This window comes from Taudactylus pleione, unplaced genomic scaffold, assembly GCF_031769625.1.
Source record: "Taudactylus pleione unplaced genomic scaffold, aTauple2 ptg000268l, whole genome shotgun sequence".
NCBI classification, from domain to species: Eukaryota; Metazoa; Chordata; class Amphibia; order Anura; family Myobatrachidae; genus Taudactylus; species Taudactylus pleione.
The window spans coordinates 4,857,713-4,879,481 of NW_028284670.1; the positions used below are offsets into that span (position 1 = coordinate 4,857,713).

The following is a 21,769-nucleotide window of genomic DNA, read 5'->3' on the forward strand; positions in this document are numbered from 1 at the left end:
GGAGAGAGCACCCTGGTGCTGTCAGTGCACAGTGACCATCTCCAGCAGCTGTAGCATCACTTCCTGAGGAGAGTGCACCCTGGTGCTGTCAGTGCACAGTGACCATCTCCAGCAGCTGTAGTATCACTTCCTGAGGAGAGAGCACCCTGGTGCTGTCAGTGCACAGTGACCATCTCCAGCAGCTGTATCATCACTTCCTGAGGAGAGAGCACCCTGGTGCAGTCAGTGCACAGTGACAGTCTCCAGCAGCTGTAGAATCACTTCCTGAGGAGAGAGCACCCTGGTGCTGTCAGTGCACAGTGACCATCTCCAGCAGCTGTAGCATCACTTCCTGAGGAGAGAGCACCCTGGTGCAGTCAGTGCACAGTGATCGTCTCCAGCAGCTGTAGCATCACTTCCTGAGGAGAGAGCACCCTGGTGCTATCAGTGTAGTCACCATGTCCAACAGCTGTAGTATCACTTCCTGAGGAGAGTGCACCCTGGTGCAGTCAGTACACAGTGACCATCTCCAGCAGCTGTAGCATCACTTCCTGAGGAGAGAGTACCTGGTGCTGTCAGTGCACAGTGACCATCTCCAGCAGCTGTAGCATCACTTCCTGAGGAGAGAGCACTTGGTGCAGTCAGTGCACAGTGACCATCTCCAGCAGCTATATCATCACTTCCAGAGGAGAGTGCACCCTGGTGCAGTCAGTACACAGTGACCATCTCCAGCAGCTGTAGCATCACTTCCTGAGGAGAGAGCACCTGGTGCTGTCAGTGCACAGTGACCATCTCCAGCAGCTCTAGCATCACTTCCTGAGGAGAGAGCACCTGGTGCAGTCAGTGCACAGTGACCATCTCCAGCAGCTATATCATCACTTCCTGAGGAGAGAGCACCCAGGTGCAGACAGTGCACAGTGACCATCTCCAGCAGCTGTAGCATCACTTCCTGAGGAGAGAGCACCCTGGTGTAGTCAGTGAACAGAGACCATCTCCAGCAGCTGTAGCATCACTTCCTGAGGAGAGAGCACCCTGGTGCTATCAGTGCACAGTGACCATCTCCAGCAGCTGTAGCATCACTTCCTGAGGAGAGAGCACCCTGGTGTAGTCAGTGAACAGAGACCATCTCCAGCAGCTGTAGCATGACTTCCTGAGGAGAGAGCACCTGGTGCTGTCAGTGCACAGTGACCATCTCCAGCAGCTGTAGCATCACTTCCTGAGGAGAGAGCACCCTTCTGCTGTCAGTGCACAGTGACCATCTCCACCAGCTGTTGCATCACTTCCTGATGAGAGTGCACCTGGTGTAGTCAGTGCACAGTGTCCATCTCCAGCAGCTGTAGCATCACTTCCTGAGGAGAGAGCACCCTGGTGCAGTCAGTGCACAGTGACCATCTCCAGCAGCTGTAGCATCACTTCCTGAGGAGAGTGCACCCTGGTGCTGTCAGTGCACAGTGACCATCTCCAGCAGCTGTAGTATCACTTCCTGAGGAGAGAGCACCCTGGTGTTGTCAGTGCACAGTGACCATCTCCAGCAGCTGTATCATCACTTCCTGAGGAGAGAGCACCCTGGTGCAGTCAGTGCACAGTGACCGTCTCCAGCAGCTGTAGCATCACTTCCTGAGGAGAGAGCACCCTGGTGCTGTCAGTGCACAGTGACCATCTCCAGCAGCTGTAGCATCACTTCCTGAGGAGAGAGCACCCTGGTGCAGTCAGTGCACAGTGATAGTCTCCAGCAGCTGTAGCATCACTTCCTGAGGAGAGTGCACCCTGGTGTAGTCAGTGCACAGTGACCATTTCCAAAGCTGTAGCATCACTTCCTGAGGAGAGAGCGCCCTGGTGCAGTCAGTGTACAGTGACCATCTCCAGCAGCTGTAGCATCACTTCCTCAGGAGAGAGCACCTGGTGCAGTCAGTGTACAGTGACTATCTCCAGCAGCTGTACCATCACTTCCTGAGGAGAGTGCACCCTGGTGCTGTCAGTGCACAGTGACCATCTCCAGCAGCTGTAGCATCACTTCCTGAGGAGAGAGCACCCTGGTGCTATCATTGTAGTCACCATGTCCAACAGCTGTAGTATCACTTCCTGAGAAGAGAGCACATGGTGCAGTCAGTGCACAGTGACCATCTCCAGCAGCTGTAGCATCACTTCCTGAGGAGAGAGCACCCTGGTGCTATCAGTGTAATCACCATGTCCAACAGCTGTAGTATCACTTACTGAGGAGAGTGCACCCTGGTGCAGTCAGTACACAGTGACCATCTCCAGCAGCTGTAGCATCACTTCCTGAGGAGAGAGCACCTGGTGCTGTCAGTGCACAGTGACCATCTCCAGCAGCTGTAGCATCACTTCCTGAAGAGAGAGCACCTGGTGCAGTCAGAGCACAGTGACCATCTCCAGCAGCTATATCATCACTTCCTGAGGAGAGAGCACCCAGGTGCAGTCAGTGCACAGTGACCATCTCCAGCAGCTGTAGCATCACTTCCTGAGGAGAGAGCACCCTGGTGTAGTCAGTGAACAGAGACCATATCCAGCAGCTGTAGCATCACTTCCTGAGGAGAGAGCACCCTGGTGCTATCAGTGCACAGTGACCATCTCCAGCAGCTGTAGCATCACTTCCTGAGGAGAGAGCACCCTGGTGTAGTCAGTGAACAGAGACCATCTCCAGCAGCTGTAGCATCACTTCCTGAGGAGAGAGCACCTGGTGCTGTCAGTGCACAGTGACCATCTCCAGCAGCTGTAGCATCACTTCCTGAGCAGAGAGCACCCTGGTGCTATCATTGCACAGTGACCATCTCCAGCAGCTGTAGCATCACTTCCTGAGCAGAGAGCACCATGGTGTAGTCAGTGCACAGTGACCATCTCCAGCAGCTATAGCATCACTTCCTGAGGAGAGAGCACCCTGGTGCTATCAGTGTAGTCACCATGTCCAACAGCTGTAGTATCACTTCCTGAGGAGAGAGCACATGGTGCAGTCAGTGCACAGTGACCATCTCCAGTAGCTGTAGCATCACTTCCTGAGGAGAGAGCATCCTGGTGCTATCAGTGTAATCACCATGTCCAATAGCTGTAGTATCACTTCCTGAGGAGAGTGCACCCTGGTGCAGTCAGTACACAGTGACCATCTCCAGCAGCTGTAGCATCACTTCCTGAGGAGAGAGCACCTGGTGCTGTCTGTGCACAGTGACCATCTCCAGCAGCTGTAGCATCACTTCCTGAGGAGAGAGCACCTGGTGCAGTCAGTGCACAGTGACCATCTCCAGCAGCTATATCATCACTTCCTGAGGAGAGAGCACCCAGGTGCAGTCAGTGCACAGTGACCATCTCCAGCAGCTGTAGCATCACTTCCTGAGGAGAGAGCACCCTGGTGTAGTCAGTGAACAGAGACCATCTCCAGCAGCTGTAGCATCACTTCCTGAGGAGAGAGCACCCTGGTGCTATCAGTGCACAGTGACCATCTCCAGCAGCTGTAGCATCACTTCCTGAGGAGAGAGCACCCTGGTGTAGTCAGTGAACAGAGACCATCTCCAGCAGCTGTAGCATCACTTCCTGAGGAGAGAGCACCTGGTGCTGTCAGTGCACAGTGACCATCTCCAGCAGCTGTAGCATCACTTACTGAGCAGAGAGCACCCTGGTGCAGTCAGTGCACAGTGACCATCTCCAGCTGCTGTAGCATCACTTCCTGAGGAGAGAGCACCCTGGTGCTATCAGTGCACAGTGACCATCTCCAGCAGCTGTAGCATCACTTCCTGAGAGAGCACCCTGGTGTAGTCAGTGAACAGAGACCATCTCCAGCAGCTTTAGCATCACTTCCTGAGGAGAGAGCACCTGGTGCTGTCAGTGCACAGTGACCATCTCCAGCAGCTGTAGCATCACTTCCTGAGCAGAGAGCACCCTGGTGCTATCATTGCACAGTGACCATCTCCAGCAGCTGTAGCATCACTATCTGAGCAGAGAGCACCCTGGTGTAGTCAGTGCACAGTGACCATCTCCAGCAGCTATAGCATCACTTCCTGACGAGAGAGCACCCTGGTGCTATCAGTGTAGTCACCATGTCCAACAGCTGTAGTATCACTTCCTGAGGAGAGAGCACATGGTGCAGTCAGTGCACAGTGACCATCTCCAGTAGCTGTAGCATCACTTCCTGAGGAGAGAGCATCCTGGTGCTATCAGTGTAATCACCATGTCCAATAGCTGTAGTATCACTTCCTGAGGAGAGTGCACCCTGGTGCAGTCAGTACACAGTGACCATCTCCAGCAGCTGTAGCATCACTTCCTGAGGAGAGAGCACCTGGTGCTGTCTGTGCACAGTGACCATCTCCAGCAGCTGTAGCATCACTTCCTGAGGAGAGAGCACCTGGTGCAGTCAGTGCACAGTGACCATCTCCAGCAGCTATATCATCACTTCCTGAGGAGAGAGCACCCAGGTGCAGTCAGTGCACAGTGACCATCTCCAGCAGCTGTAGCATCACTTCCTGAGGAGAGAGCACCCTGGTGTAGTCAGTGAACAGAGACCATCTCCAGCAGCTGTAGCATCACTTCCTGAGGAGAGAGCACCCTGGTGCTATCAGTGCACAGTGACCATCTCCAGCAGCTGTAGCATCACTTCCTGAGGAGAGAGCACCTGGTGTAGTCAGTGCACAGTGACCATCTCCAGCAGCTGTAGCATCACTTCCTGAGGAGAGAGCACGCTGGTGCAGTCAATGCACAGTGACCATCTCTAGCAGCTGTAGCATCACTTCCTGAGGAGAGAGCACCCTGGTGTAGTCAGTGCACAGTGACCATCTCCTGCAGCTATAGCATCACTTCCTGAGGAGAGTGCACCCTGGTGCTATCAGTGCACAGTGACCATCTCCAGCAGCTGTAGCATCACTTCCAGAGGAGAGAGCACCATGGTGCAGTCAGTGCACAGTGACCATCTCCAGTAGCTATAGCATCACTTCCTGAGGAGAGTGCACCCTGGTGCTATCAGTGCACAGTGACCATCTCCAGCAGCTGTAGCATCACTTCCAGAGGAGAGAGCACCATGGTGCAGTCAGTGCACAGTGACCATCTCCAGTAGCTATAGCATCACTTCCTGAGGAGAGTGCACCCTGGTGTAGTCAGTGCACAGTGAACATCTCCAGCAGCAGTAGCTTCACTTCCTGAGGAGAGTGCACCCTGGTGCTATCATTGTAGTCACCATGTCCAACAGCTGTAGTATCACTTCCTGAGGAGAGAGCACCCTGGAGCTGTCAGTGCACAGTGACCATCTCCTGCAGCTGTAGTATCACTTCCTGAGGACAGAGCACCCTGGTGTAGTCAGTGCACAGGGACCGTCTCCAGCAGCTGTAGCTTCACTTCCTGAGGAGAGTGCACCCTGTGTAGTCAGTGCACAGTGACCATCTCCAGCAGCTGTAGTATCACTTCCTGAGAGTGCAACTGGTGTAGTCAGTGCACAGTGACCATCTCCAGCAGCTGTAGTATCACTTCCTGAGGAGAGAGCACCCTGGAGCAGTCAGTGCACAGTGACCATCTCCAGCAGCTGTAGCATCACTTCCTGAGGAGAGAGCACCCTTCTGCTGTCAGTGCACAGTGACCATCTCCACCAGCTGTTGCATCACTTCCTGATGAGAGTGCACCTGGTGTAGTCAGTGCACAGTGTCCATCTCCAGCAGCTGTAGCATCACTTCCTGAGGAGAGAGCACCCTGGTGCATTCAGTGCACAGTGACCATCTCCAGCAGCTGTATCATCACTTCCTGAGGAGAGAGCACCCTGGTGCAGTCAGTGCACAGTGACAGTCTCCAGCAGCTGTAGCATCACTTCCTGAGGAGAGAGCACCCTGGTGCTGTCAGTGCACAGTGACCATCTCCAGCAGCTGTAGTATCACTTCCTGAGGAGAGAGCACCCTGGTGCTGTCAGTGCACAGTGACCATCTCCAGCAGCTGTATCATCACTTCCTGAGGAGAGAGCACCCTGGTGCAGTCAGTGCACAGTGACAGTCTCCAGCAGCTGTAGCATCACTTCCTGAGGAGAGAGCACCCTGGTGCTGTCAGTGCACAGTGACCATCTCCAGCAGCTGTAGCATCACTTCCTGAGGAGAGAGCACCCTGGTGCAGTCAGTGCACAGTGATCGTCTCCAGCAGCTGTAGCATCACTTCCTGAGGAGAGAGCACCCTGGTGCTATCAGTGTAGTCACCATGTCCAACAGCTGTAGTATCACTTCCTGAGGAGAGTGCACCCTGGTGCTATCAGTGCACAGTGACCATCTCCAGCAGCTGTAGCATCACTTCCTGAGGAGAGAGCACCCTGGTGTAGTCAGTGCACAGTGACCATCTCCAGCAGCTATAGCATCACTTCCTGAGGAGAGAGCACCCTGGTGCTATCAGTGTAGTCATTATGTCCAACAGCTGTAGTATCACTTCCTGAGGAGAGAGCACATGGTGCAGACAGTGCACAGTGACCATCTCCAGTAGCTGTAGCATCACTTCCTGAGGAGAGAGCACCCTGGTGCTATCAGTGTAATCACCATGTCCAACAGCTGTAGTATCACTTCCTGAGGAGAGTGCACCCTGGTGCAGTCAGTACACAGTGACCATCTCCAGCAGCTGTAGCATCACTTCCTGAGGAGAGAGCACCTGGTGCTGTCAGTGCACAGTGACCATCTCCAGCAGCTGTAGCATCACTTCCTGAGGAGAGAGCACCTGGTGCAGTCAGTGCACAGTGACCATCTCCAGCAGCTATATCATCACTTCCTGAGGAGAGAGCACCCAGGTGCAGTCAGTGCACAGTGACCATCTCCAGCAGCTGTAGCATCACTTCCTGAGGAGAGAGCACCCTGGTGTAGTCAGTGAACAGAGACCATCTCCAGCAGCTGTAGCATCACTTCCTGAGGAGAGAGCACCCTGGTGCTATCAGTGCACAGTGACCATCTCCAGCAGCTGTAGCATCACTTCCTGAGGAGAGAGCACCCTGGTGTAGTCAGTGAACCGAGAACATCTCCAGCAGCTGTAGCATCACTTCCTGAGGAGAGAGCACCTGGTGCTGTCAGTGCACAGTGACCATCTCCAGCAGCTGTAGCATCACTTCCTGAGGAGAGAGCACCCTTCTGCTGTCAGTGCACAGTGACCATCTCCAGCAGCTGTAGCATCACTTCCTGAGGAGAGTGCACCCTGGTGCTGTCAGTGCACAGTGACCATCTCCAGCAGCTGTAGTATCACTTCCTGAGGAGAGAGCACCCTGGTGCTGTCAGTGCACAGTGACCATCTCCAGCAGCTGTATCATCACTTCCTGAGGAGAGAGCACCCTGGTGCAGTCAGTGCACAGTGACAGTCTCCAGCAGCTGTAGCATCACTTCCTGAGGAGAGAGCACCCTGGTGCTGTCAGTGCACAGTGACCATCTCCAGCAGCTGTAGCATCACTTCCTGAGGAGAGTGCACCCTGGTGCTGTCAGTGCACAGTGACCATCTCCAGCAGCTGTAGTATCACTTCCTGAGGAGAGAGCACCCTGGTGCTGTCAGTGCACAGTGACCATCTCCAGCAGCTGTATCATCACTTCCTGAGGAGAGAGCACCCTGGTGCAGTCAGTGCACAGTGACAGTCTCCAGCAGCTGTAGCATCACTTCCTGAGGAGAGAGCACCCTGGTGCTGTCAGTGCACAGTGACCATCTCCAGCAGCTGTAGCATCACTTCCTGAGGAGAGAGCACCCTGGTGCAGTCAGTGCACAGTGATCGTCTCCAGCAGCTGTAGCATCACTTCCTGAGGAGAGAGCACCCTGGTGCTATCAGTGTAGTCACCATGTCCAACAGCTGTAGTATCACTTCCTGAGGAGAGAGCACCTGGTGCTGTCAGTGCACAGTGACCATCTCCAGCAGCTGTAGCATCACTTCCTGAGGAGAGAGCACCTGGTGCAGTCAGTGCACAGTGACCATCTCCAGCAGGTATATCATCACTTCCTGAGGAGAGAGCACCCAGGTGCAGACAGTGCACAGTGACCATCTCCAGCAGCTGTAGCATCACTTCCTGAGGAGAGAGCACCCTGGTGTAGTCAGTGAACAGAGACCATCTCCAGCAGCTGTAGCATCACTTCCTGAGGAGAGAGCACCCTGGTGCTATCAGTGCACAGTGACCATCTCCAGCAGCTGTAGCATCACTTCCTGAGGAGAGAGCACCCTGGTGTAGTCAGTGAACAGAGACCATCTCCAGCAGCTGTAGCATCACTTCCTGAGGAGAGAGCACCTGGTGCTGTCAGTGCACAGTGACCATCTCCAGCAGCTGTAGCATCACTTACTGAGCAGAGAGCACCCTGGTGCAGTCAGTGCACAGTGACCATCTCCAGCAGCTGTAGCATCACTTCCTGAGGAGAGAGCACCCTTCTGCTGTCAGTGCACAGTGACCATCTCCACCAGCTGTTGCATCACTTCCTGATGAGAGTGCACCTGGTGTAGTCAGTGCACAGTGTCCATCTCCAGCAGCTGTAGCATCACTTCCTGAGGAGAGAGCACCCTGGTGCAGTCAGTGCACAGTGACCATCTCCAGCAGCTGTAGCATCACTTCCTGAGGAGAGTGCACCCTGGTGCTGTCAGTGCACAGTGACCATCTCCAGCAGCTGTAGTATCACTTCCTGAGGAGAGAGCACCCTGGTGTTGTCAGTGCACAGTGACCATCTCCAGCAGCTGTATCATCACTTCCTGAGGAGAGAGCACCCTGGTGCAGTCAGTGCACAGTGACCGTCTCCAGCAGCTGTAGCATCACTTCCTGAGGAGAGAGCACCCTGGTGCTGTCAGTGCACAGTGACCATCTCTAGCAGCTGTAGCATCACTTCCTGAGGAGAGAGCACCCTGGTGCAGTCAGTGCACAGTGATCGTCTCCAGCAGCTGTAGCATCACTTCCTGAGGAGAGTGCACCCTGGTGTAGTCAGTGCACAGTGACCATTTCCAAAGCTGTAGCATCACTTCCTGAGGAGAGAGCGCCCTGGTGCAGTCAGTGTACAGTGACCATCTCCAGCAGCTGTAGCATCACTTCCTCAGGAGAGAGCACCTGGTGCAGTCAGTGTACAGTGACTATCTCCAGCAGCTGTACCATCACTTCCTGAGGAGAGTGCACCCTGGTGCTGTCAGTGCACAGTGACCATCTCCAGCAGCTGTAGCATCACTTCCTGAGGAGAGAGCACCCTGGTGCTATCATTGTAGTCACCATGTCCAACAGCTGTAGTATCACTTCCTGAGAAGAGAGCACATGGTGCAGTCAGTGCACAGTGACCATCTCCAGCAGCTGTAGCATCACTTCCTGAGGAGAGAGCACCCTGGTGCTATCAGTGTAATCACCATGTCCAACAGCTGTAGTATCACTTACTGAGGAGAGTGCACCCTGGTGCAGTCAGTACACAGTGACCATCTCCAGCAGCTGTAGCATCACTTCCTGAGGAGAGAGCACCTGGTGCTGTCAGTGCACAGTGACCATCTCCAGCAGCTGTAGCATCACTTCCTGAAGAGAGAGCACCTGGTGCAGTCAGAGCACAGTGACCATCTCCAGCAGCTATATCATCACTTCCTGAGGAGAGAGCACCCAGGTGCAGTCAGTGCACAGTGACCATCTCCAGCAGCTGTAGCATCACTTCCTGAGGAGAGAGCACCCTGGTGTAGTCAGTGAACAGAGACCATCTCCAGCAGCTGTAGCATCACTTCCTGAGGAGAGAGCACCCTGGTGCTATCAGTGCACAGTGACCATCTCCAGCAGCTGTAGCATCACTTCCTGAGGAGAGAGCACCCTGGTGTAGTCAGTGAACAGAGACCATCTCCAGCAGCTGTAGCATCACTTCCTGAGGAGAGAGCACCTGGTGCTGTCAGTGCACAGTGACCATCTCCAGCAGCTGTAGCATCACTTCCTGAGCAGAGAGCACCCTGGTGCTATCATTGCACAGTGACCATCTCCAGCAGCTGTAGCATCACTTCCTGAGCAGAGAGCACCCTGGTGTAGTCAGTGCACAGTGACCATCTCCAGCAGCTATAGCATCACTTCCTGAGGAGAGAGCACCCTGGTGCTATCAGTGTAGTCACCATGTCCAACAGCTGTAGTATCACTTCCTGAGGAGAGAGCACATGGTGCAGTCAGTGCACAGTGACCATCTCCAGTAGCTGTAGCATCACTTCCTGAGGAGAGAGCATCCTGGTGCTATCAGTGTAATCACCATGTACAATAGCTGTAGTATCACTTCCTGAGGAGAGTGCACCCTGGTGCAGTCAGTACACAGTGACCATCTCCAGCAGCTGTAGCATCACTTCCTGAGGAGAGAGCACCTGGTGCTGTCTGTGCACAGTGACCATCTCCAGCAGCTGTAGCATCACTTCCTGAGGAGAGAGCACCTGGTGCTGTCTGTGCACAGTGACCATCTCCAGCAGCTATATCATCACTTCCTGAGGAAAGAGCACCCAGGTGCAGTCAGTGCACAGTGACCATCTCCAGCAGCTGTAGCATCACTTCCTGAGGAGAGAGCACCCTGGTGTAGTCAGTGAACAGAGACCATCTCCAGCAGCTGTAGCATCACTTCCTCAGGAGAGAGCACCCTGGTGCTATCAGTGCACAGTGACCATCTCCAGCAGCTGTAGCATCACTTCCTGAGGAGAGAGCACCCTGGTGTAGTCAGTGAACAGAGACCATCTCCAGCAGCTGTAGCATCACTTCCTGAGGAGAGAGCACCTGGTGCTGTCAGTGCACAGTGACCATCTCCAGCAGCTGTAGCATCACTTACTGAGCAGAGAGCACCCTGGTGCAGTCAGTGCACAGTGACCATCTCCAGCAGCTGTAGCATCACTTCCTGAGGAGAGAGCACCCTGGTGCTATCAGTGCACAGTGACCATCTCCAGCAGCTGTAGCATCACTTTCTGAGCAGAGAGCACCCTGGTGTAGTCAGTGCACAGTGACCATCTCCAGCAGCTATAGCATCACTTCCTGAGGAGAGAGCACCCAGGTGCTATCAGTGTAGTCACCATGTCCAACAGCTGTAGTATCACTTCCTGAGGAGAGAGCACATGGTGCAGTCAGTGTACAATGACCATCTCCAGTAGCTGTAGCATCACTTCCTGAGGAGAGAGCACCCTGGTGCTATCAGTGTAATCACCATGTCCAACAGCTGTAGTATCACTTCCTGAGGAGAGTGCACCCTGGTGCAGTCAGTACACAGTGACCATCTCCAGCAGCTGTAGCATCACTTCCTGAGGAGAGAGCACCTGGTGCTGTCAGTGCACAGTGACCATCTCCAGCAGCTGTAGCATCACTTCCTGAGGAGAGAGCACCTGGTGCAGTCAGTGCACAGTGACCATCTCCAGCAGCTATATCATCACTTCCTGAGGAGAGAGCACCCAGGTGCAGTCAGTGCACAGTGACCATCTCCAGCAGCTGTAGCATAACTTCCTGAGGAGAGAGCACCTTGGTGTAGTCAGTGAACAGAGACCATCTCCAGCAGCTGTAGCATCACTTCCTGAGGAGAGAGCACCCTGGTGTTATCAGTGCACAGTGACCATCTCCAGCAGCTGTAGCATCACTTCCTGAGGAGAGAGCACCCTGGTGTAGTCAGTGAACAGAGATCATCTCCAGCAGCTGTAGCATCACTTCCTGAGGAGAGAGCACCTGGTGCTGTCAGTGCACAGTGACCATCTCCAGCAGCTGTAGCATCACTTACTGAGCAGAGAGCACCCTGGTGCAGTCAGTGCACAGTGACCATCTCCAGCAGCTGTAGCATCACTTCCTGAGGAGAGAGCACCCTTCTGCTGTCAGTGCACAGTGAGTATCTCCACCAGCTGTTGCATCACTTCCTGATGAGAGTGCACCTGGTGTAGTCAGTGCACAGTGTCCATCTCCAGCAGCTGTAGCATCACTTCCTGAGGAGAGAGCACCCTGGTGCAGTCAGTGCACAGTGACCATCTCCAGCAGCTGTAGCATCACTTCCTGAGGAGAGTGCACCCTGGTGCTGTCAGTGCACAGTGACCATCTCCAGCAGCTGTAGTATCACTTCCTGAGGAGAGAGCACCCTGGTGCTGTCAGTGCACAGTGACCATCTCCAGCAGCTGTATCATCACTTCCTGAGGAGAGAGCACCCTGGTGCAGTCAGTGCACAGTGACCGTCTCCAGCAGCTGTAGCATCACTTCCAGAGGAGAGAGCACCCTGGTGCTGTCAGTGCACAGTGACCATCTCCAGCAGCTGTAGCATCACTTCCTGAGGAGAGAGCACCCTGGTGCAGTCAGTGCACAGTGATCGTCTCCAGCAGCTGTAGCATCACTTCCTGAGGAGAGTGCTCCCTGGTGTAGTCAGTGCACAGTGACCATCTCCAAAGCTGTAGCATCACTTCCTGAGGAGAGAGCACCCTGGTGCAGTCAGTGTACAGTGACCATCTCCAGCAGCTGTAGCATCACTTCCTCAGGAGAGAGCACCTGGTGCAGTCAGTGTACAGTGACTATCTCCAGCAGCTGTACCATCACTTCCTGAGGAGAGTGCACCCTGGTGCAGTCAGTGCACAGTGACCATCTCCAGCAGCTGTAGCATCACTTCCTGAGGAGAGAGCACCCTGGTGCTATCAGTGTAATCACCATGTCCAACAGCTGTAGTATCACTTCCTGAGGAGAGTGCACCCTGGTGCAGTCAGTACACAGTGACCATCTCCAGCAGCTGTAGCATCACTTCCTGAGGAGAGAGCACCAGGTGCTGTCAGTGCACAGTGACCATCTCCAGCAGCTGTAGCATCACTTCCTGAGGAGAGAGCACCAGGTGCTGTCAGTGCACAGTGACCATCTCCAGCAGCTGTAGCATCACTTCCTGAGGAGAGATCACCCTGGTGTAGTCAGTGCACAGTGACCATCTCCAGCAGCTGTAGTATCACTTCCTGAGGAGAGAACACCTGGTGTAGTCAGTGCACAGTGACCATCTCCAGCAGCTGTAGTATCACTTCCTGAGGAGAGAGCACCCTGGTGTAGTCAGTGCACAGTGACCATCTCCAGCAGCTGTAGTATCACTTCCTGAGGAGAGAGCACCTGGTGCAGTCAGTGCACAGTGACCATCTCCAGCAGCTGTAGCATTACTTCCTGAGGAGAGTGCACCCTGGTGCTGTCAGTGCACAGTGACCATCTCCAGCAGCTGTAGCATCACTTCCTGAGGAGAGAGCACCCTGGTGTAGTCAGTGCACAGTGACCATCTCCAGCAGCTGTAGTATCACTTCCTGAGGAGAGAACACCTGGTGTAGTCAGTGCACAGTGACCATCTCCAGCAGCTGTAGTATCACTTCCTGAGGAGAGAGCACCTGGTGCAGTCAGTGCACAGTGACCATCTCCAGCAGCTGTAGCATTACTTCCTGAGGAGAGAGCACCCTGGTGTAGTCAGTGCACAGTGACCATCTCCAGCAGCTGTAGTATCACTTCCTGAGGAGAGAGCACCCTGGTGTAGTCAGTGCACAGTGACCATCTCCAGCAGCTGTAGTATCACTTCCTGAGGAGAGAACACCTGGTGTAGTCAGTGCACAGTGACCATCTCCAGCAGCTGTAGTATCACTTCCTGAGGAGAGAGCACCTGGTGCAGTCAGTGCACAGTGACCATCTCCAGCAGCTGTAGCATTACTTCCTGAGGAGAGAGCACCTGGTGCTGTCAGTGCACAGTGACCATATTCACAGTGATAGGATGGAAGCTGTGATATTGCTGCTGATACTTGGGACCCTGCAAGGTGAGGACTGAGGTTCATTATTCTATGGGGCATTTTTTTTTTCATTATAGCTGCATGTTTTGTCTGCGGGTTATTGTTATATAATAAGATCAGTATGTGTGAGGAGATAAGGTTTTCATTTAATAAACTATTGTTTATGAGTGATCTTATCATATCATGGGGCTATAGGTTGTGCTGTACCTGATTATAACACCTGCAGATTGTGCTCTGTGTCTTGTACTGATATTACTTTACTGATCAATGCTTATTTTTCTGTCTATACCAGGAATTCACCCCCAGACAATCCATGTATCCCAGGTCCCGGTAATACTCACCACAGGGGGCAGCTCAGTCATATTACCATGTACCTACAGTATCAGTGGTACAGAGAATGTAACATCCGGCTGGTACAAGTGGTACAGACACGGGGTGAGGACAGGACCTGAGGTGACTGATAGTAATAAGGATTACACAGGCAGAATCTCCAGAGTGGACGCTGATGAATTTATTAGTAGCAGATCAGCCAGTATCACCCTGCACAGAGTACATATCACAAACACCGGGATGTATTACTGTGAGGTCACTTTCCAGCATGGGGGAGAAATCTCTGGACATGGTAGTGGGACATTCCTCAATGTGACAGGTGAGTCTGACTGAGGGTTTTAACTTATATATAGCATGAAACCTGGAATGTGAGAACCTCACTACAGTAACATACTGGGAAAGTATTAAGCCAGAGTTAATAACAGTTATTAGATGTTATCTGGTCTTTTGAGGGTATAATTATTATTTATTGATCTTAGGGCCCAATTCAGACCCACTCGTTAAATGAGTTTGAGACATTTGCACGCTCACTATGTCTTGGCGTGTGATCACGGTGTGCATGTAGATGCCCACCAGCCTGTCTTAAGATGCACACTTTCCGTTAGTAATACACCTCATCTCCAGGAAGTGTATTCAACAATTCGCAACATCAATTAACATCGGACCCATACACAGCACTTGTGGCTGACCATCCCCTACTGCAAGCACTGCGAGTGCTTCAGTATGGAAATCAGCCATGTGACGTGTTTTATGAGGCTGCATCTTAATTATGCACACCCCTGAAACGGCGTTTAGATGCACAGACATGCCTGCGTTTGCACCACCACACCCCCATTTCCATCGACCACCCCGTTACCACCCACAAATGGCTCATCCTCCCACTCACTAGCGAGCAGTCTGTCTGCAAGGGGCGATCACTTCGTGATCGCTTGGACTGGTTTGCATACGCGCACTGCGACTTATACCCCTTTTACACTGACTGAAATATCCTGGGTTGATGCATGTGCACGCGCATAACCCCGGGATTTTAGTTGGTGTAAACGGATCAACCCGGGTTTAGTGACCCGGGGATCTGACCCTGCTACTTTGCAGGGTTGAGTGCAGGTTGTTCCCGTGTCACCCTGCAATGTAAACGGTGCGGCCCTGCTCACGATGACCCGGGTTGCGCCGCATGCCGCCTGATTGGCCGGCTTCAGTGGAGCTTGCAGATGGCATCATCTCCAAGCGGCCACTGCAAGCAGCGCCTGGCTGAGCGGCACGAAGCAGCGCACCCCACCCACTGTCTCCGGACCACTGCAGGATAAGGTAAGTAGGTCGTGGAGGGGGAGGGAGGGGAAAAAGCGCAGCTCACCGTTGCCGGGCAGCCAGGTCAGTGCTGAGCCGGGTGAGGTGTGAATGGTGCCGACTCGGGCATAGCCCGTGTCTGCGCCGCAGTGTAAAAGGGGGTTGTCCCGGGTGTGATCCGGGTTGGAATCGTGTTCCAAATCCAAGGTCAGACCCGGGGACTTTGGTGTAAAAGGGGTATTATACGTATGCGCAGTTTGCAAACTTCGGTAGGCTACGAGCGAATGCATCCTAGCAAGCGGGTCTGTTGCAGCTTATAATGGCAATAAGAAATCAAGAATAAGCCCAATATATGATAATACACATGTAAGGACCGGGGCTCCATTAACGACCAGTATCAAGTTCCAGAATGATTCAGCAATAAAGCCGCCACCATGGGAACCTATGATATTTGTTTCGGTCCCCTTTACATACACTCATGGGAAATTAATATTTGTGGTGGGTTCTCCAATTAAATGTTGTTTACGAGGAATATCTCACAAATAATCATTGATAAATATTTCCCTTGTTATTAAAGTGTAATGTGCAGAGAAAGTGTTTCCTTCAGCTGGATAGAGATGAATATTGTTTTTCAGAGATCCAGTAATTCATTGTTTCCCTCCTCCTTATTCCCCTATATACACTGTATGACTAATAATGATACCATCTATAGCACTTCTTACACTGTAACTGTGTGATGTTATATAAGAGCAGAAAAATATCACCCAGGTGTTTTACATCTTCCCCACAATCCATCATGATTCACAATCCTGATAGGTGTCAATTCTAACACTGCTATTATTATGTCAGTGTGAGGTGACAATAACACGTTACTGTATATGGGATGTATGTTTTCAAGATGCATTATATGTTGTGTCAATAGGACTAAGCAGCTTCTGACAAATGTATAACCCCCCCCCCCCAGCAAACACACAAACACACACACAGGTCACACTATATCACACACTGACACTCAATCATATACTCACAGACATCCATATACACTCACTCATACAGTCACACATCTGCACACAGATACACTGACACACACACATACAGATACACTGACACACACAGATACACTGATACACACACATACAGATACACTGACACACACAGATACACTGATACACACAAATACAGATACACTGACAGACACACATACAGATACACTGACACACACAGATACACTGACACACACACAGATACACTGATACACACAAATACAGATACACTGACACACACACATACAGATACACTGACACACACACAGATACACTGACACACACACAGATACACTGACACACACAGATACACTGACACACATAGATACACTGACACACATAGATACACTGACACACACACATCAGACCCTCCAACATGACCCATTCCATTAGGTACAAAATACTCTGCTCCTATACTTCCCTCTTAATGTATGATTGCAGACACCTGTGTTGAATCACCTGTCTCATCAATTACCTAGTTCAACACAGGTGACTGCAATCATACATTAGGTGGGAAGTCCAGGAGCAGAGTGTTTTGTATGGGTCATGTTGGAGGGTAGGACACAGATACACTGACACACACACTCAGATACACTGACACACACACACAGATACATTGACACACACACTCAGATACACTGACACACACACACACATACAGATACACTGACACACACACACAGATACATTGACACACACTCAGATACACTGACACACACACAGATACACTGACACACACACAGATACACTGACACACACATACACAGATACACTGACACACACATACACAGATACACTGACACACACACATACAGATACACTGACACACACACACAGATACCATGACACACACACACAGATACCATGACACACACACACAGATACACTGACACACACACTTACAGATACACTGACACACAGATACACTGACACACACACATACAGATTCACTGACACACACAGATACACTGACACACACACACAGATACACTGACACATCCACACACACAGATACACTGACACACACACACAGATACACTGACACACACACATACATACAGATACACTGACACACACAGATATACGGACACACACACACAGATACACTGACACATCCACACACACAGATACACTGACATACACACACAAACACTGACACACACACACACATACAGATACACTGACACACACACACACTGACACACACACACAGATACACTGACACACACACACAGATACACTGACACACACACAGATACACTGACACACACACACACAAACACAGATACACTGACACATCCACACACACAAATACACTGACACACACACAAACACTGACACAAACACACACACAGAGATACACTGAACTAATACTAACATATTGGACCCACCCATCATTAGCCGAGATGATGGGTCTCTCTCCCCCCTGTGTCCTGTCTGCACCATCTTTTGCCCAGTTTCCAGATTCCTATCTTGCCCTTTTGCTCTCCCCTGTTCCTCACTCAATTGCACTCAGGGGCCACAATTAATACCTAAAGTGCAAGCTACATCTCCCACTGCGCATGATGGCGACTGACAGACCACAGCTGATTATTATATAGATAGAGGTGTGACCAGTGCTGCTGACTGGCTCCTTTGTGTTCTCTGTAATGTAATTGGTCTGGTACATAGAGGGCTTTTATTTTGGGTAAAATGTTGCAGATACACAGCTGAATTTATCAATGAAGAAGGAAAATCAGATTCCATTTAGAGTAAGCCGGTGTGATTCCCCGGAGCAGCCTTGTGAGCATTAGGGGATACAATGGTAAGACTTAGCATACAGAACACTGTCTTACCTCCCCGTCCTAGCACAGATATAATAACTATTCCTGTGTGATCACATTGCCAAAAATTATTTTTTAAATTGGCAAACTCTGAAGCTGTAATGCAGTCGATCATAGAATACCACTTTCACCCAGAGCCACAGAGAACCAGCCTGCCGGGCCCCTCCAAAAATCCCGGACCCCGGTAATTAGTACCTGGACCCCCTCCTCTTGGTGCCCCTGTTTAAACCAAGACCTGCTCTATTGGGACAGAATTATGATAAAAACACAATGCAGTAAATACAAGATATACAGTATACCTGTAAATATAAAACCACAGTGATGATGGATTTATGGTTCTATAATGAAGAGGAACTACTGTACCCACTAAGGAATTTGGACAGTAAACAACAAACATAGAGGTAGTGTTATGGTCACTGGTCATATCAATTCTCTAAAATATAACTTTTATTTCATTTCTTAAAACACTTGTTGGACAAAAAAACATACAACATATAACCCTACAGTAATCATATATTCCTACAATAAGGTAGGGTGGGATAATATTCATGTAATCTGTGACACAGACTTGTTAAACAGAGAAATTAAAAAGCAGTAAAATACCCCAGATCTGGGATGTGATGAGAATCAAAGATAGAACCATGTGTTAGGTCTGCAGAAAACTGCAGATACAATGTATTCTAACAAGGATTGTGTGCCGACCCCCGTGTTTTGGATTTTGGTCCTGGATTTGGTTTTGGCAAAAACCGCCCTTGCGTGTTTTGGTTTTGGATCTGTAATTTGTCTAAAAAATCATAAAAACTGCTAAAATCACATAATTTGGGCCTGTTTGTTCTGACAGAATTATTACTCAATAACAATAATTTCCACTCGTTTCCAGTCGATTTTGATTACCTTTAAAAAAGGGAATGGGGAACGGGAGGACTTGTCGCACAGGCAAAATAATTTGTGTAAAAGAATATATAATTAATGGTATAACAATACCTATATTTATATGTACATGTGTCTGTACATATGCAGAAAAACCACTAACCTCACCTAGTTATACCTTAAATGAAGCAGCTCAAGTAAAAGAGAAGTGGTGGTGCTCTCAGATAAACAAAGAAACAGAAAAAGAAACTCTGTTGTGCGAGCACTCTTATACTAGATTATTGAAAATTGGACAAGTGTGTCCTAAAAATTCACCTTTATTACATATATCTAAAAGGAACCATAGAAATGTCCACTAAATGTCCAAAAATTAAAGGAGAATAAATACATACATTATACAAAGAAACAATACATACAATTAAAATTAGAAAATAGTAAGCACCCTGGGACTGGCAAAATATAGGAATGATATATATATATATAGTATAATTGGATTAAATTCCAGAAAATATACGTATAGTTTAGAAGCAATTGTACCCGTAAATGTTATTATTTGAAATGAGTAGTAGGTATAAGAAAGTTCAGTAAAGTCCAGGCATAGAGTTGCCTCTCCTCATTCTACTGCTCCTCACCTATGCTATAAGCTATCTATGAGGAATGAGAGATTACCGGAGGACAAATTGCCTGTGGAAACAACAGACTAACAGGGACGTTGCTCACATTTTGTTTCTGCTGTTGAGTGTCATACATAAAGCATCGGACACACAATGAGAGAATGACTTTAATGAGATAGCCCACAGTTAATAGAGATTACAGAAGAAACTTGCAGTGGGGATAGGATGTCAAATTGCCTCATATGGTTACCACTTAATATATAAGAAAAATAGGTCACAAACACCTTTCCCACAGATGACTAATCACTCTATTTTCTAAAGGGTCCTTCCCCTTCAGCTGTATATTAATCCACAAGTCTGTTGAATTCTATTTCATCATAAACAAGGAAAATGGAAAATGACAATGACAGTAACTGTGTACATACAACTCACATACAAAAAACACAGGTGCTATATACAGTGTTTTGCCTCTGTTGATTTTAAAGGCAAAAATATTCACATCTGAGATTTTAGAACCTATAATACTGTATATGAAAAGAATATCTCATTAAGCGTCTGCAGTCCACACTCTCTTATAAAATGATAAATCTTATGGATATATATATGTGTGTAGAAACCGCTATAAGTTGCTCATTAATCACTCTTATTTCTAAAAGGGTCTCCCCCTTTAGCTGTATATTAATCCACAGGTCTGTTGAATTTTATCATAAACAAGAAAAATGGATAATGACAACGACAGTAACTGTGTACATACAACTCACACACGAAAAACACAGGTGCTATATACAGTGTTTTGCCTCTGTTGATTTAAAAGGCAAAAATATTCACATCTGGGAGTTTAGAACCTATACTATGTGACCCGAATATCTCATTAAGCGTCTGCAGTCCACACTCTCTTATAAAGAGATAAATCTTATGGATATATATATGTAGAAACTGCTATGAGTTGCTCATGTCAGCAGGAGAATAGCTTTTAGTTAGGTGATTGAGGAAGATATCACATTTTAAACATGTTGTACCTGCATATCAATATACATCAACAGACGCAATGATCAAGTAAGGTGTGTACTTTTCACTCTGTGTTGTCTATGATAATAAAAGATAGTACCAAGAATCATTAAGGGTATCAAATACTCTGAAAATATCAGGTCAGTTATGATTCATAGGTATCACACACGCCTCTAGCAATACCATATTCTGTGAGACAAATAATAACATGCCTGTTAGTTATCCACTAATCACATCTAATAACAGTGCCCTTGCGGCACTGACTCATACTAACACTCCATATCATTAAAATAGTAAGTGAGTGGAGCAACATGAATAGATACAATGAAGCACATTGAAGTCTCTGGGAACAGAGATACAAACAGTCACCAACTGTAAACTATCCGGGCGTTATGAGCTACAATGCACTAGACGCGCGGGCTCCGGAATAGTGGAATAACTATATGAATGGATTAAGATTCCTCTGGGTACAATACTTGCTGTTAGGATGCCGTGTGCTGTGTAGCCACGAGCATCCGTCTCCCCCAACGCACGTTTCGCCGATAGCTTGGTCACGGGGGTAATTACAGGAAAACGCTTCCTGAGTCATATAGTGCTGGGGAGAGGAGCTGACCAATCATGAGAAAGTAGAGTCTAGATTGACATATCATTCAGCCTGTCAATGTGGTCATACACTGTTCTAGGCAGAAAGGACTGGAGTCTTGTTCAGGAGTTAACCAACTGTGTGCCTGCTGTTACATACACTTATGCTGACATCAGAGAGATTACTCCATTGCCAATAAATTGGTACAAGAGTGTTAGTAACATTAAAAAGAAAAATGAGCACTATATGACTCAGGAAGCGTCTTCCTGTAATTACCCCCGTGACCAAGCTATAGGCGAAATGCGCGTTGGGAGAGACGGATGCTCGTGGCTGCGCAGCACGTGGCATCCTAACAGCAAGTATTGTACCCAGAGGAATCTTAATCTATTCAAATAGTTATTCCACTATTCCGGAGCCCGCGCGTCTAGTGCATTGTAGCTCATAACGCCCGGATAGTTTACAGTTGGTGACTGTTTGTATCTCTGTTCACAGAGACTTCAATGTGCTTCATTGTATCTATTCATGCGGCTCCAATCACTTACTATTTTAATGATATTGAGTGTTAGTATGAGTCAGTG

General features: G+C 49.5%; 1 protein-coding gene across 1 annotated transcript in view; it reads left to right on the plus strand.

Annotated features, from left to right (window-relative positions):
* Positions 1 to 13,620: 13,620 nt before the first annotated feature.
* Positions 13,621 to 21,769, plus strand: part of LOC148513915 (uncharacterized) — a 246,380-nt gene continuing 238,231 nt past the window's right edge. Inside the window, exons 1-2 of the mRNA XM_088481332.1 lie at positions 13,621 to 13,663; positions 13,929 to 14,285. Of these exons, the coding sequence (XP_088337458.1) occupies positions 13,621 to 13,663; positions 13,929 to 14,285 (400 nt within the window). The remainder of the gene's footprint in view (positions 13,664 to 13,928; positions 14,286 to 21,769) is intronic.